At 53.0% G+C, this 16,778-nt stretch overlaps 1 protein-coding gene across 3 annotated transcripts in view; it reads left to right on the forward strand.

Annotated features, from left to right (window-relative positions):
* The first annotated feature begins 1,442 nt into the window (after positions 1-1,442).
* The window catches only part of USH1C (USH1 protein network component harmonin), a 49,575-nt gene continuing 34,239 nt past the window's right edge, over positions 1,443-16,778 (forward strand). For 2 of the 3 annotated variants that reach the window (XM_004711576.2, XM_045290944.1), the window contains exons 1-4: positions 1,443-1,524; positions 10,610-10,677; positions 13,361-13,504; positions 13,602-13,740. In XM_004711576.2, coding sequence (XP_004711633.1) covers positions 1,489-1,524; positions 10,610-10,677; positions 13,361-13,504; positions 13,602-13,740 — 387 coding nt within the window. In that variant the 5' untranslated portion in view covers positions 1,443-1,488. The other variant, XM_045290945.1, reaches the window with a different exon arrangement.

Below are 16,778 nucleotides of genomic sequence, written 5' to 3' on the forward strand. Positions count from 1 at the left end.
GATGAGGGCAATGAATGTACAAATGCGCTTTACACAATTGATGTATGTATGGATTGTGATAAGAGTTGTATGAGCCCCTAATAAAATTATTAAAATAAAATAAATAAATAAAAACTAGTTCTTCCTCTGATCTACTACTTAGTTAGTTGACAGTAAGGTTAAAAAATGTAGGTCATAGTTTATGGTTCTTTTCTAGGAGGGATTAATAGTAATTTAATCCAAATAAAAGCAGGCTCATTGCAAAACTTTAACTATTGGAGGATGGGAGTCAGAGAAGGGGGATCTTCAGGGTACCCCTGGAGTTACAGTGTCAGGTGGTTACTTGATTTAAATGGCTCTCCATCTGGTACAACCAGATGGTCTTTAGAATTGGAGATGGTGAGACTTCATCCCACATACTGTGGATATATTGAGAAGAGAAATTAGTCCCTGGAATAGGCCATCATGCTTGGTAAAGTGGAAAGTCATCGAACATGTAGAAGCTCATCAAGGAGATGGATTGACACAGTAGCTGCAACAACACACTTAAACGTAGCAATGATGGTGAGGATGGCGTAGGACCGGGTTGGGTTTCCTTCTGTTGTGCATAGGGTTGCTATGAGACAGAACCAACCTGATGGCACCTAGCAACAACAACAACATCTCTTTGCCCCTGAACTCTGACACAGTACCAATGGGTCAGATGCCCACCCTGAGTTAAATCCAGGGACAAGCTCCACAAGTCAAGGCCACTCTTCTCCCCATCTTCACCTGCTTTCTCCCAGTCTTCCCCAGACCCAGTTCTTTGCTGCCTCTACCCTCCAGCAGCAGGAGTTTATCAGACTTTGGTTGGATTGAATCAGATGAACCACATGGTGTCTGGTCCCTGGTTAAAGGTCAGTCATAAACCAGGATGTCACTGCTAGACCTTTCCCTGCCTGTGTGTGTGTGTGTGTGCATTTATTATTATTCGGAGAGAAGGGGTCAGGTGAGTCAGATGAGGTCAACATTCACACTCATTGCTCCAGGCTCCCCCATAGTCAATGACCCTCCTCCCATAAAACCCAGACCTGACCACGAGGAATTCACAGATCAAGCATTTCTTCCTTATGGGAAAAGTTAGTTAACCCACCAGGGCAGTCCTACCTGGTCCTAGAGGGTGACTATGAATAGGCTCCACGCAGTGAGTTTGTTTGTTTTGTTTTCTAACCTAAAGGTCAGCTGGTGGTTGGGACTCACCTAGTGGCACCCTGGAAGGAAGAGCGGGCAAACTGCTTCCCTGAAGATGACAGCTAAGAAAGCCATATGGAAGCAGTACTGCTCTGTAACAAATGGGGGCCTCTGCCGGCCTATGGCCCCGCCCCCTGCTCCAGGCCCCGCCCCCAGGCCGGGAGGAGGTTCGGTCCGCCTCGGTCGCCTCCTGAGCAAGCTCCGGGCCACCGCGCACCCGCGCACCCGCGCACCCGAAGGAGCTGATCGCTCAGCGACTCTGCTAGAACCGGCCCAGCCATGGACAGGAAAGTGGCCCGGGAATTCCGCCATAAGGTCAGAGCCACAAGGGGCACTCCAAACGCCGAGGACCTTAGAACCTGGGGTGGGATGGGTAGGAGGATTACTGGGACGCCACACCTCCCTTTACCAGCCTGACCTCTGGGCTCCGTGCTGGCTGGGACATCCTGAGGCCTGTTTGGCCTCCAGCGGGGTCCCCAGTAAACTGAGGGATGGGAGGAAGGGGCAACAGGACTCGGTTCAGAGAGCAGCTAATCTGGCTTCTTAGGACTGGAGTCCTGGCCTGAGGCAGGCGGCCTCCTCCTGTGCCCGGGCTGGCATATTGACCTAGGCGGGGGGCAGTGCCTGAGAGGTGAGGTTGGGAAGTAGGAACCCAGGCTTTTTCTGCCCTTTGGTCTCAAAGCCATAGTTCAGAGAAAGTCAAGGAGCCCCTTGCCGGCTTAAAGGCATCTCTTAGGGTCCAGGAAGCACCTGAAGAGCTGGTGCTGGTGGGGGCAGAGGAGAGGAAGGTGGTGGTCACTGAGGGTGCAAGGACAGGTCCTGGGGCCCCTCTTTGTGTGTGGATGTAGCCTTGGCCGCCCAGAGCCTCCAGGTAAAGCCACATCTCCCCACTGTATTCAGTGAGGGGGCCCCAAACACCCTGGCTCAGAGCTGCCAGCTTCCACCCAGGGCATCTCCAGAGCTGTACAGCCTCCACCGAGGCCCTGAGCCAGAGAGGGCCCTTGCAGAGACCAGTGGACCTCCCTCAGGACCCAGGATGGAAGGCCAGCCGCCATGTGCCCTGAGGCCCTCCCAGAGCCCCAGAGGGGCAGCACTTTTAATTAAGTAACCCCCTACACCCCACCCCACCCCCAGCATCCTGAGCTCAGGTTGGTCAGGCCTCCTTCCCCACATAGAGGCCTAGAGGAACCCAAGGAGTCAGCCAGTAGGCAGAGGGCCAGGGACCAATCTTCCTTTTAATAAATATGTTTGAGCACCCACTCTGGGCCAGACCCGATCTGTGCCTTCAAACGCTGATGGTGTGGCTGGGTGCTGGGATCCAGCTTTGATGGAGGCACCAAGGAGGCACTCGTGTCTTGGGCATCCCTGAGCCTGCTCCTAGGGCTGAGAGAGAGCTGGGAGCTCAGCAGGGTTGGGGGGGTGGGGGGGTTACTAAGATGGCACCCACAGTGCATTCTATTGCAGAAGACTTGAAGGGGAGGTTTCAGCTGCTGGAGACATTTCGTGAGTGTAGATTTCAGGCAACCTACTTCTAAGGAACCTATCCTCCTACCCCCAGCCCAAGACGCAGGCTTGAATTTCATTCTCCTTCCCCCGGGGCTGAAAGTAAAGGCCCCTTCCGGTGACATAACCTAATCAATGCTGTGGTCCTGTCTCTGACCCACCCTACGCCCACCCCCCTTATCCCCTGTCCCTCTTCCCCAAAGTTTGGGCGGGCCTTAGGCCTCGGCGTTTTCGCTACTCTGCCCTTCCTCGTTCAAGTCATTACCTATTAATGCCTCTGCGTGTGCAGGCAGGGCGGCGCCGAGCTGGGCAAGGCCCAGGCTGGACTTTGTACCCTTCTGCTTCGAAGACTGGCTGGGGGCTTCCTGGAAGCGGGGAGCGGCTGTGGAACAGCAGAGGGTAGAGATGGGAGCCTCCGGGCACACTGGGTAAAATGTACAGCTCATTGGTGATTGCTTTTAAAGTGTCCCTTCCTTAATGTTTTAAAATAAATTTACTCCTTGGGAAAGGTTGGTAATCAAACCCCTTGGTTGTTAGAGGTAGTGGGCAGAGCAGTGTGGTGTAATGGAAAGTACTAGGAGACTTTGAGGAAGTTCATTAACACCTAATTTGTGAAGGGAGGGTACTCTAACTGGTAAGGTGAGAGCTACCTGTATGCAGAGAGCTCAGAATAGAGCCTGGCACTTTGTCCCTCTCCCACTGCCACTGAGTCGATTCCAGCTCACAGCGACCCTCTGGGTCAGGGTAGAACTAGAATTGCCCCTGTGGGTTTTGGTCAATCTCTGCGATTGTTTTTTTTTAATGCAGAGGTAGAACGGTCAAATCTGAATTATATAAGTGAACTGCCAGTGAGTAAAGTTGGAGCAGACTATTTAATCTCTCTGAGCTCTACCAGCCTCAGCTTTGAGACGGAATTCCGCACGCTTACCTCAGGACCCAAGCCAACCAAACACTCCGCCTTCGAGACGATTCCAGCAAATAGTAACACTACAGGACAGGGTAGAACTGCCCCTGTGGGTTTCCAGTACTGCTCCTCTTTAAGGGAGTAGGGAGCCTCGTCTTTTTCCCTTGTACTGGCTAGTGGGTTGGACACACTGACCTTTCAATTAGCAACTGCATGCTTAATCACTCGGACCACCAGATCTCCTCCCCACAGGTCAGTTAGGATTACCTTGGGGGGGAAATAAATCACACAAGTGGAGCAAACCCACCCGGACTGGCATGCACCTGGGAAGAAGTGGGGCTGGGTCCTGTCATCGAAGCAGCATTAATTAAGGGCCTACTGTGACATTGAATCAGTAAGCGTGAAGAAGAACCGATGCATTTGAATTGCGGTATTGGCAAAGAATATTGAAAGTTCCGTGGACTGCTGAAAGGACAACTAATCAGTCTTGGAAGACAGAGCCAGAGTGCTCCTTAGCAGCAAAGATGGCCGGGCTTCTTCTTACATACTTTGGACATGTTCTCAGGAGAGACCAGGCGCAGGAGAAGGACATCACGCTTGGTGGAGTGGAGGGGAAGGGGAATAGAGGAAGGCCCTCAAGGAGATGGGTTGACACCGTGGCTGCCTCAGTGGGCTCAGGCACAGGAGCCATTGGAAGGATGGCCCAGGACCGGGCAGTGTTTCATTCAGCTGTGCATAGGGGTCCCATGGGTTGGGTGGATTTCATGGCACCTGACACCAACACTGAGTATCCTGGTGGTGTCGGCATTTCAAGTTGGGCTGCAGACTGCAAGGTCAGCCCGCCCTGCAGGAGCAAGACCAGGTTTCTACTCCTGCAAAGATTTATAACGTGAGAAACCCACAGGGGCAGATCCACGCTGGCCTTGAGGGTCGCTGTGAGTCAGAACGGACTTGATGCCAGTGAGCTTGCTTTTGGTCCTACTGTGTGCCAGCTGCTGAGAGGAGGGGCTTTTCATTTATTTCATCTTGGCTGCATGCCAGGAGCCCTGGTGGCATAGTGGTTAGGCATTGGGCTGCTAACCACAGAGCTAACAGTTCGAAACAACCAGCCAGCTCCGAGGAAGAAAGATGAGACTTTCTACTCTCACGAAGAGTTCCAAGTCTTAGAAACCCACAGAGGCCATTCTGCTCTGTCACCCTGAGTCACAATTGACTCCGTGGCCGTGAGTTTGGTTTGAGTTGGTTTTTATTTTGTCTGGGTCCTTGCACAGTTGGAAAACACTATTTGCCAATCATCGTTCTAAGCAATTAGAGCTGCATGGAGTGAGCCTCGATGTGCTCAGTTGCTCACTTGAAGGACTGTACCCAGAAGCACCTTGCGAGAAAGGCCCGGTGATTGATCGCCTTTGGAAAACCCCGCCATTGGAGATGTCATGGAGCAGAGCGACACACACGGTCCCCATGAATGAGAATCAACAGTCACTGGGCCTGTCTTCCCGACGATTTTTAAAGGCTCTTCACCATGATCGCAGCGAGCCTATGCATCGATGCGGTTTTGATCTCCATTGGGCAGATGAGGAAACTGGAGCATAGACAGGTGCAGGGCCAGCTGGGAAAGGGGCTTACTGCCATAGCCCTGTCTGCCCCCACCCTCTACCCTCATATCCCAAGCACATGTCCAGGCCACCCACCATCTAGAGGGCAGACAGGCACGTCAAGAGAGATGACAGCACAACCTAGGGCATCCCAGGGTGGCAGAGGTGGCAACAGAGAGGATGGCGTCACTGACTGTTGGAGAGAGAGTGACGTGTGAAGTGGGTCTTCTAGGTGAAGGGAGAGTTACAGGAAGGAAATACTGGGGTTACGTTTACTGCTTCTAGCTAATGTCTTCTTCCAGTCAGGGTTAGAAGACATGAGCCAACAAGGTGGGGTTCCATCCCATGAGAGTTGCAGCAGCAGGAACCCAGAGCTCCTGGGGAGGGGTTGGGGGGTGAGGGCAGGGAGCGCTACCGGACCTGGTGAGAACTGACTGCAGAAGAGGGCATCTGACCAGAGCACCAGCCTTAGGTAGAGGCATCTGCCACCCGAGGTCGGGCAGAGAAGGAGGTGAGGAATAAAGTCCCCAGTGCCTTCTCCTTGTACCTCTCACCTCTGACCTGTGCCTCCCGTTGGCTGAACTCAGCAGGAAGCCAGAGGGGGTGGAAGCCCAAGTGAAGGGAGCCTGCAGAGTGGGTGTGGAAGCACCAGTGGAGAAGATCGGCGCACAGTTGGCAGCCAGAAGGATGTCCTGAGTGCTTTCTGTGTATTCATTCGTTTCACCCCCACCACAGAGGGGAAGGGCTGATATTCATGGAGTGGAACAACATCTATTATTTACACTGTTCTTGCTCACTTGCTCCCTTTTTGGCTGGGTGCACACATGGAGTGGAATTTGCGTGAGTTAAGTATGTGGTTCTGCTGGGTGGCTGTCCTAAGGGCCAAGGATGCAGGATCCGGAGGCAGGAGAGGGGCCCCAGACAAGGGTCCTGAGCTTTGTGAGAGTGGATGTGTAGGGCATAGTCTTAGCTGCCTTGGCAGTTTCTTGGCCCATGCAGGCTGAGAGCACAGGGCCAGGTGGGCGTCAACCGGGGGTTACTGATGCTGGACCAAGGGGCCCAGACATAATCTGGGTAGGGACCGGTACCCAAAAGAGACCCCTTCAAAGTTCTGTGTAGACCACACACATTTTTAGGCTTTCTATACCTCGTATCAAGACAGATCCAAGAAAAGGATAAACTGTCCCAATTTGGTTGAAGAAAGAAGACACGGTGTTTTGCACACAGTCGGTGCTCAATAAATGCGTATCAGACAAGTGCGTACAGGAAAGTGTCTTTGGTGGTTTGCAACACACAGTGCTGGGTGCCAAAGGGAGACAAGGACCGTGGGCAGCGTTGAGGGGAAAATTAATATCGACTACCTCCTGTGTGCCCGGTGCTTCAGACGGGCCTCAGTACAGGGTATTTGGTGTCCCCTGGAGCAGGAACTTCTAGAAGCTGATGCATAGGGCCGGTGCCAGGTGGACCCTCTCGGATGTTTGTTAGACTCCTCCTAAAGACTGGAAGGCGTATGATCGAGCTTTCTTCAGCGTGCCACAGTGGTGCTGAGGTTTCTGCAGCTCCGGGCTGCCCCATGTCTAGGCTTTTTGAGGTAGCTTTCTGGCCTGGAGAGTGCGGTGTGTGGTGAGAGAACAGCACGGCGCTGCCATCTCTGCGTCGTCCGTTTAGAGGCAGTTCTTTGTGGTAAATGACACATAGACACAGGGCACTTCCTCGATTTGAGAGTTGTCGCCTGTACCAGACCCCGCCAGAGTCTTGTTTGCTTCGCCCTGAGACTGACCACAAAAGAGCATTCTGCAGAAACCACGTGCGCTTCCCCAGCTGTTGTGGCACAGAGGTCATTGCTGCTGAAGGCGCGAGTAGGCTTGGTGGAGGCTGCCAGGAGCATTCTGAACAAGGATGGAGAGATCCCCGTGTCAGGCAGAGTCTGCTTGGCTGCAGCTGCACTGCCACTGGGATGCGTGGGCAGTGTCTCTGGAGACAGGGCAAGAGTAAGACTGAAAAGCAGGAATGACAAGAGCTAGTGCACGAGCTGAACTCTGCCGGCCAGCTCCGAAGCATGGGAGGAGGCGTTTTCTGGATACATCTAGATGCAGCTCAGGAATAGACTCTCCCCCCACCCCCACCCCCCAAATTTCTCCAAGGGATGTGTGGCTGGCGCAGAGAAGGCAAACGCACCAGAATCCTAGACCCTTCCACTCTGGCACTGTGAACCCCTGTGTTTTCTACTGCAACGTTCCACACCGGCTGTCAGCACCACCGACTGCAGACGGCTCTGCCTCCTGAACCGAGCAAACGAGGCAGTGGGCCGAGGCATCCCCGCGGGGGGTGATGGGAGAGCATGCCAGTCCTGAGCAATGAGCGAGATCTTCCTTCTCGCTTGGTCAGGGGTACCCTCACTCTAACTGGGGGGGATGGGATTGCCACACTTCCTGTGGAGAGCAGGGCATTTAAAACAGTGTCCTAGTGTGTGTTCTGTTGGCTTGGTTGGTTGTTTTGTTTTTGTTGATTATGGACCCAGCCTGAAAGATTGTGTTCGTGGTGCCGAGGAGATGGATGGAGAGTAGATCTATGAAGAGCCCCTTGAAATGTTGGCCTAAAGGGGCCTGCGAGCGTCTCCCCTGGAAGGCCTAGCTTACACCTGAGTTGTGTATTAGGGAGAATGTAGACTTTGGGGTCAGATGCGTGTTCAAACCTTAACTTGGCTTCTTATTAGCTGTGGGCCTTAGATGGGTTAACCTAACCTCTCTGATAGTCAGTTTTCTATGGGCAAAACAGTATCCGGAAGCCAGCCTCATAGGGCAGCTATTTCTGTAAAAGGAAAATTAAGAAATTCCATGTTGAGCTTTAGTGTCATCTCATGGGGGCTCCTGTGGGCCCCCGCAGGCATCATTCCCTTTCCCCTTTGCTTCCCATGGCATCCTTCCCTCCCATCTGATTGGTACGCCCACACTAGGATTCTGGAAAATGGGCAAATCCATTCAGCACTTCTTTATCCACAGGACTCACCATATGGTGTGTGTCCTGGCAGCACAGTGGTGAAGCACTTGGCTGCAAACCAAAAGGTCAGCAGTTCAAACCCACCAGCCCCTCCATGAGAGAAACATGTCCATCTGCTTCCACAAAGATTCCACAGCCTCGGGAATCTTATGGGACAGGCTACTTGGTCTGACAGGGGTGCTGTGATCTGAAATTGATTTGAAGGTAACAGGTTTGGTTGGTTTGGGCACATCAGGCACTCAGAAGGTGGTGTGACTGTTTAGTGCTTAGCTGCTAACCCAGCCCAGCCTGTAGCTCACGAGAGAAAGACCTGGCAGTCTACTTCCATAAAGTTCAGTCAGGAAGACCCCGTGGGACAGTTCTACTCTTCTGTACATGGCATGGCTATGGGTTGGAACAAACCTGATGGCACCTGACAGCAACAACAGGGAGTGAGAACACACATCGCTCATCCTTCCACTCAGGGTTGGCTGTTTGCCATGATGATGCTGGTGGAGGAGGAGGACAAACCAATATACCAGCAAGCAAGCTGTTGCTTACAAGTGGTGCTTTGATGTAACAAAGGAATTGGAAACCCTCCTGAGGATGGGGATGGGGGCTACTATATAGATAAAGAGGCAGAGATGACCTCCCTGGGAAGGAGGCAGGGCAGCAGGGAAGTGGAAAAGCCATGCAAGCCGAGGGCATAGCCAATGTTGAGGCCCTGAGGCCGCCTAGAGGAGGCCCAGGGAGCCAGGAAGAGTATTGGCAGATGAGGCTGGCCTTTGATACATCAAGGTGAAGAGTTTTGTTTTGGATTTTGTTTTAAGTGCAATGGGCAGCTATTAAGTGGCCGAATGACATGACCTCATTAATAGAGTTTAAAGCGCTCTTTGGCCCATGACCACGGGGGAATTCAGGCTTTCTCTCTGCTCAGAGTCTCCATAATAACCAAGTCTGGGCATCCCAGCCCTGTCAAAGTGAAGCCCCGTGTCCTCTCTTGCAGGCCTGGGCAGCGTGTAGAGTCCGGGGCTGACTCCTCATCAAAATGAGCTCTTGTAGGTGCCCCCTTAAGTGGTGTGTGCAAGAGCCCAGGCAAGCCCCAAGGCTTAGTACGGTCTGCTCAAGCAGATGCCCTCCTCCTCTTCCAGCGGGCTGGGCCCTTGCCTAGAGGAGAGGTAGGAGAAGACAGCCGTGCCTTTGTTGGAGCAGAGGAGGCGAATGCAAGTCCAAGCTATGGGCCAAAGGAGGGCGGTTCTTATCTTAAACGAAAACTCTTGGCCTGGTTTTAGCACAAAAGAGGATTGCCAAGTGGAGACCGGAAATCCGCCTCTGTGCTCCCTGCTCATCCCAGCAGCTGTGTTGGGGTCGACAGACTGCACCCCGCTCGGTCCTCCAGGGTCCTTCATGTGCCCAAGAGAGAGGCAAGGCTGCGCTGGCCTTCCTCTGAGTCCCAACCCGGTGGGAGCTTGCAACTTCCAGCGTCAGCCTCTGGCTATGACTGCTGGAGCCCTGGACAAAACTTGGGCCTTAGGGCTGGGGGAGGGACCCACAGACCCCTTGCTTCCATTTGGCCCTGGCCCTGTTATTCAGCCTTGGTCTAAAGGGTGCTGCCCCAGGGAGTCGGATCTGGGGCTCCTGGCTCACCCAGTCCCCTGAGACTGAAGTGCTAATGAAACAGTTCCTGAACTTGACCTTGGAGTCCATGACATTGACGTCAGCAAAGCTGAAATGATGTAATCTGACTCCTCCTGTCCCCTTCTTGGAGACGGGGGCGGTGGCACGAGGGGGGGCGGGTGACATTCAAGGACCTGGGGAGGGGAAGGAGTGGCCTGGAGGCTGACCAGTGAGTGGGCAGAACTCAGGTCAATCTAGCTTTGCCCGGGACAGGACAGCATGGAGTTCCCCTGACATTGGGGGCCCCAGAAGAACTTGGGAGTGAGGTGCTTCTTGGGGGTGGGATGTGCTATCTGAATGAGTGGCCCAAATCCTTCCTGAAAGCATTTATCCAGCACTACAGCCATCACCAGGTAAGCTGAAAGTGGCCCTGTCTCTCCTGGACATGGGGGAACATGACAGAGGGAATTGCAGCTCTACCACAGGGGAACATTGCCACCACGGGGCGGCGGGGGGCGTTACATGTGTGCATGTGTGTGAGCATGTCGCCCCACCAGGGACAGTGCTCAGCCTGGCCATATCCTGATGGTACGTGTACAGAGGTATGCCTGTGGCCACAGTGGGGTGATCAGCATGGGTCCCAGAGGCAGCCTGGCTGGCATTTGGCTTCCCACCCCATCCTAACGTCCCCATTCCTGAGGAGATGCTGCTGGACCGGTCACCCTGAGGGTTTCCCTTTCCTGGGGTCCTCTGGGGCAGGGACGCTGCTGGTCCTGGATAATGCTGCCCTTGGGTTTTCCAGGTGGATTTTCTGATTGAGAATGACGCCGAGAAGGACTATCTTTATGACGTGCTGCGGATGTACCACCAGTAAGTGTCTCGACTCTGGCTGCCGCGGACCACGCCGCTAGCTCTGCTTCCAGGAAGCCCTGCCTTGGGTTCTTCTTAGAGACAGGCCAGCCCAGGGAGCTTGGGCAGGCAGTTTCAACGCTCCTGGGATCAAATGGACACACCACTCACCCACTTCTGCAAATACAACCGGCGTTTTGTGTTTGGCTCTGTGTGAGGGGTGAGGATCCTTTGTAAGCAAGACAGGCAGGTCCCTGCTCTCCAGTGGCTCACAGTCTGATGGGGGAGGCTGTCAAGTAGCCGGATAGGCTCAGTGCTGAGAAAGAACAAGAAATGCCCTGTGTTAGACACCTCTCATGACTCACCTGCTTTTTCATTCATTCCACAAACATTTACCAGCCTTGGTGGCGTAGTGAGCTACACAATTGGCTGCTTACCGCAAAGTCGGCAGTTCAAATCCACCAGGCACTCCTCCAAAGTGCTTTCTACTTCCATAAAGATTTACAGTCTTGGAAACCCACATGGGACGGTTCTAATCTGTCTGATAGGATCACGTGAGTCAGTGTGGCAGTGAGAACGGAATAACAATAGAAGCCACTTGTTGAGCCCCATGAGAATCCAGAAATGAGTAAAACCCAGTCCCTTTTCTGGATTAACCTGTATCCTAGTAGGAGGGGTTAGACACACACACACACACACACACAGAACTCTACAGTGAAATAACCAAGTCAGGGCTCAAAGGAGCATGCTATAGGGGTGTGAAGAATGGATTGTTTACTTCCAACTGTGGCAAAAGGTCAAGAGGGGTTGAGTTATGTTTTAAAGGATGAGAGGATTTTTTTTTTTTTTAATCTTTAAACCCTGCGAATAACCTTTAACCCCAAGCAAGAACATCTGGGCTATTTAAGGACAGTATACAATCATGTCCCACCGCTTTCTCTCCTGCTGTCTCGGCCCCTTTGTTGTTGTTGTTGTTGTTGTTGTTGTTGTTAACTGGCCCTGACTCACGGCGACCCCACACACAGCAGGGCAGTAACCTGTGCCATCTTCTCAGGAGTGAGCATGCTCCATCCAGGCATTGTTGAGGGCAGCGTGCCTCCTGGGTGCCTCTGACTTGGGGGCTCATCTTCTCGAAAGATCTTGGACAGGGTTCTATGGAGACCCACGGAGCTTCCGTTGGCTTGTTTTCTGAAGTCAGTTGCCAGGCCTGTCTGTTCAGTCTGTCTTAGCCCAAGCTGTCAGTTTGTCATGCTTTCCAGTCTTGCTGTGGTGCTATAAGATATGCCACCAGTATTTCAAATACTAGCAGGTTCCCCCAAAGGGGGTAGGTGCAACTAGAGCTTTCTGAGCAGGCCAGGTTAAGGAAAACAGGCTTCAGCCCTGATGCTCGTGGTAGGTGCCAGCGAGTCAGTTCTGACTCATAGCGACCCCATGTGAAGCAGAATGAACGCCTGCGGGATCCTGCGCCGTCACCACAATGCTTACATTGGAGCCCCTTGCTGCGGCCATTGGGTCAGTCCATTTTTTGGCAGTCTTTTTGTTGTTGCTGACTCGAGCATGATGTCCTTGTCCGGGCGTGGTCCTTCCTAATGACATGCCCGAAGTCTGTGGGCCAAATTCTCATCATCTTCTCTTCGAAGGAGCATTCTGGCTGTACTTCATCCAACACAGAGTTGTTGCTTCTTCTCGGTGCATGCTACTCTCAGCATGCCTCACCAACGCCCGAATCCAGCTTCCACATGTAGATGAGATGATTGGTCGTGTCTACCTTAGTCCACAACGCAACAACTTGGGTTTGTTTTTTTGTTTTGTTTTAACACTTTAAGAGTTCTTTGGCAGCAGATGTGCCCAATGCGGTGCATCATTTGATTTCTTGACTGCTGCTGCCATGCGTTGATTGTGGACCCAACGACAATGAAATCCTTGACAACGTTAACATTTTCCACCTTTATCGTGATGTCACTTATTGGTCCAGAGTTTTTTCTTCATGTTGAGTTTCAATCCACGCTGAATGCCATATTCCTTAATCTTCATCAGGAAGGGCTTCGAATCTTCTCCACTTTCAGCAAGCAAGGTTGTGTCACCTCTGTATCGCAGGTTGCTAAAGACTCTTCCTCTAATCCTGACAAGGGGTTCTTCAACATGCAATCTGGCTTTGTAGACTCCTTGCTCAGCATAGATTGAATATGTGTGGGGAAAGGATACAACCCTGACGCACATCTTTCCTGATTTGAAACCATGCTATATCCCCATATTCTGTTCAGATGACTGCTCTTGGTCTGTGCACATGTTCTACATCCGTGCACTGGAACTCCTAATTCTTTGCACTGTTATCCGTAATTTGCTATCACTCACTCCATTGAAAGTTTTTTTCATAGTCAGTGAAATACAAGCAACGATCTTTCTGTTAGTCTCTGCTTTCTGCCAAGATCCATCTAATAGTAGCAATGATATTTCTTGTTTTACATCCTCTTCTGAATCTGGCTTGGATTTTTGACAGTTCTCTCTTGAGGCACAGTTGCACCTGTTGTGAATTATCTTCCAGTTTCTGCCTCAGTCCCACCCCTTCGTATCAGTGGCTTTTTCCTTCATTCCTGATAATAAGGATTTGGGACTCAGAGAAGGGCAACTTCGGACAAGGGATCAGCCTCAGCCTCGGATGGGTGTTGGCATCTGTATATCAGGCACCCTGGGGTCTCCACAGGACCATGGATGTGGCTGTGCTGGTGGGAGACCTGAAGCTGGTCATCAATGAGCCCAGCCGCCTGCCACTGTTTGATGCCATCCGGCCCCTGATTCCGCTGAAGCACCAGGTGGAGTACGACCAGCTCACCCCGAGGCGCTCCAGGTGCGTTGGGGCAGTCGGGCTAGAGGTGGGGGTTGGAGAGGTTACCCTGAGAGTGGATGGGGCAGGACTAGCCATCACGCCCTTTCCCTCACTGCAGGAAGCTGAAGGAGGTCCGCCTCGACCGGCTGCACCCCGAAGGCCTCGGTCTCAGTGTGCGCGGTGGCCTGGAGTTTGGCTGCGGTCTCTTTATTTCCCACCTCATCAAAGGCGGCCAGGCCGACAGCATTGGGCTCCAGGTGAGTGAGCAGACCTGCTGGGGGAAGGGGAAAGGGGCACAGGCCTCAGGCTTCCTGACCCTGCTCCCAAGCCATCAGCCAGACCATGTTGCAGCACCTGGTCACCCCACTTTCCTGAGCCTTTAGGGACAAAGAGGCTGGTGTCATTGACAGGCTTGTGCAGAGCCACGGAAATGTGGCTGCAGGCCCTCAGTTGTTCTCCCGAGTCAAGCTGGGACCTTGTGGGCTCAACCACAGCCGTGCCAGACTTCCCAAGCCTGGAGTATTTCTATGTCCTGGCACCCGGAGCTTTTACAGGAAGGCATGGTGCAGTGTGGTAGTTCAGGCAGGGAGACACATTTCTCTGGTTCAAGTCTGGCCCATACAAAAAAACAAACAAACTAGAACACAAACCCTCACTTCCAGCCAGTCTATTCCAAATCCCAAGGACCCTCTAGAAGAGAGGAGAACTGCTCCTGTGGGTTTCTGAGGCTGTAACACTTTCCGAGAGCAGAAAGCCTCCTCTCTCTCCCACGGAGCATCTGATTGCTTTGGACTGTGGACCTTGTGGGGAGCAGCCCAGCACATCACCCAGCACCCCACCCGGGCTCCTTCCGTGTGTCAACATCCACTCGATCAGTAGGGAGTTTGTATTCCGGCGAGGCTTTCGGAAAACCACAGGGCAGTTCTCCTCTGTCCTCTGGGTCCCTGGGAATTGGCATCCACTCATGGCAGTGAGATACAAGGGAGCTTGGAAATGTGCTTGGGGCAATTGATGCAAAGAGAATGGGATTCCCCATGAACTTTGTGAAGGCCCCTTATGGTGTTCGCTGGCTGTGTGACTTGGGGGGATTACTTAGCCCCTGGACCTCAGTTTCCGCATCCGGGAACTTGGTGCCGAGGTTAGTTTCTGCCGAGTCATCTCCGATTCATGGTGATCTCAACGCACAGCAGAGCGGCATGCTGCCTGGGCCGAGCCCTCTTCCTGGTCGTGGGCAGGGGAGCGTGGGGTCCGTCTCAATGCAGCCTGGGGTGCTGGCTTCATCTCCCGGCCCTACCCCAGATGATATGGTTCCTTTGGCTAATTCTCAGAAGCAGCGTGTCAGGCCTTTCTTCCTAGTCTATCTGGGAGCTCAATGGAAACTTCGTCACCGAGAGTTATCCTGTTGGTATTTAAAAAACTGGGGGAGTAGCTTCCAGCTCCATAGCAGCCCACAGGCCCCCACAGAACAACCAACTGACAGCTACGTAGCAGGGATATAAAACAGGAGTCGTGAGAATACTACCTACCTCTCTGCAGGAGCCCTGGTGGCATAGTGGTTACGTGTGATGGGCATAGTGGCATAGTGGTTACGTGTCAAGGTCTGCAGTTCAAAACCACCAGCTGTTCCATGGGAGAAAGACAGCCTTTCTACCCCCATAAAGAGTTACCGAAACCCACAGGAGCCATTCTACCCTGTCCTATAGGGTCGACATTGACTCTATGGGAGTGGGTCTGGTTTTGGTTTGGACTTAACACTCCTGGTTTTTAGGGATAAAAATAAATGAATATTGTTATACACATGAAAGAATAAATGAAGGAGAGCGACACAATGCTTGTAGCAGGGCCTGGCACTTGAGTGCTGATGTTTGCTAAGTAAACAGAGAGGGTGCTTTCATAAGCACCTGCTAGGCGCCAGGTGTTAAGCTCACAACCGTTGTTCACTGACCCAGGGGATGTCATCTCTATTGGTTAGCCTTGTTAACAGAGACTTAGCCGCTTGGCTAGGTTCACACGGCCACAGAAGTAGCAGAGCCAGGATTTGAACCCTGGTCTCCTGACTGCCAAGCACAGGCCTCTCTCTGCAGCACCTTTGGTGTCGGAGCAGAGATGGGCAGCTCTCCGGGTGAGCCTCCCCCCTACCCCCCCAGCCATGTTTCTGTGTGTCCAGATAAAGGACCCCCTCCCACCCCCTCCTCGGGCTGCTGGCTGTCTGTTATCGACATCCTGATCCCCGCTGCCAAGAAGGGGCTTCAGGGGGCTCAGGGGCTAATGTGCACGATACTGCAGCGGGAGGAGCGCCGACAGAGCCGGCTTTGTTCTAAATCCCCATCCCTCGGCTCACCTGTGGCGTCTGAAATTTCAGCCTGCTCATTCTTCCCCTCAGCAGCGACACTTTTTCCAGCCCTGAAATGCAGCCGCCACCGCATAATGAGCCTGTCCGTCCATCCGTCCTCGGAGGCCCTGTTTTCCAGAGCCGGCTCCCCTCCCAGGACTGGCCTTTCTCAGCAGAGGGGGCAGGAGTGGGGGCAAGGGCGCCGGGGCTTTTTCTGAAACCTCACCTGCCTGTTTCTCAGGCTTATGACTTGTTCACCCTTTCACGGGCCAATGGGTTCGTCTCCCCTTTCTGCCGCTGCCCCTCGGATCATCCTGCCTGCAGCCCCTCCACAGAGGGCCTTTCTGCTGGACGGCACTCGGGAGGGGTGGGGGGTGGGGGGAGGGGGGGAGGAAAGTGGATCCCATAAGCTGAGCCAGGGCATGTGTGGGAATCATTCCCTGTAAGAATAAGACCAGGGACTTCACTCAGACGAACTTAAGCAGAAGAAAAAAAAAAAGCCTGTATTCATTGACCTGCCTGAGTTTCTCCTTTCTGGAAACATCTTGCGATGAGGCAACTGGGAGAAGATTGCAGAAAGCTGGAGAAGGGCACGGTGAGACACAGTCCGGGGGTGGGGGGCTGGGGCTGCAGGCTCAGATTGGACCTGTGAGCCTGGGCTTGAGCCCCTCCAGTAGGACCAAGCTCTAGGACGCCATCCTTCTGTTGGCAATGTCTGAGATGATTCTCAATTGCACACTGTCTTCAATCACGCCAGCCCTCTGCCTGGCACCAGGCAGTCTGTCTAGTCCAGTGCTAGAGCATCAGGGTTGCCTGATCCATAACAGTAGCAACATGACAGTGATGAAGTAGCAACGAAAATAATTTTATGGTGGGGGGTCACCACCACATGAGGAACTGTATGAAAGGGTGGTGGCTTTAGGAAGGTTGAGAATTACTGTGCTAGAGAATGATTCCCCAAGG

Source organism: Echinops telfairi, unplaced genomic scaffold, assembly GCF_000313985.2.
Source record: "Echinops telfairi isolate 266 unplaced genomic scaffold, ASM31398v2 ScPeMD7_60;HRSCAF=208, whole genome shotgun sequence".
Lineage (NCBI taxonomy): Eukaryota > Metazoa > Chordata > Mammalia > Afrosoricida > Tenrecidae > Echinops > Echinops telfairi.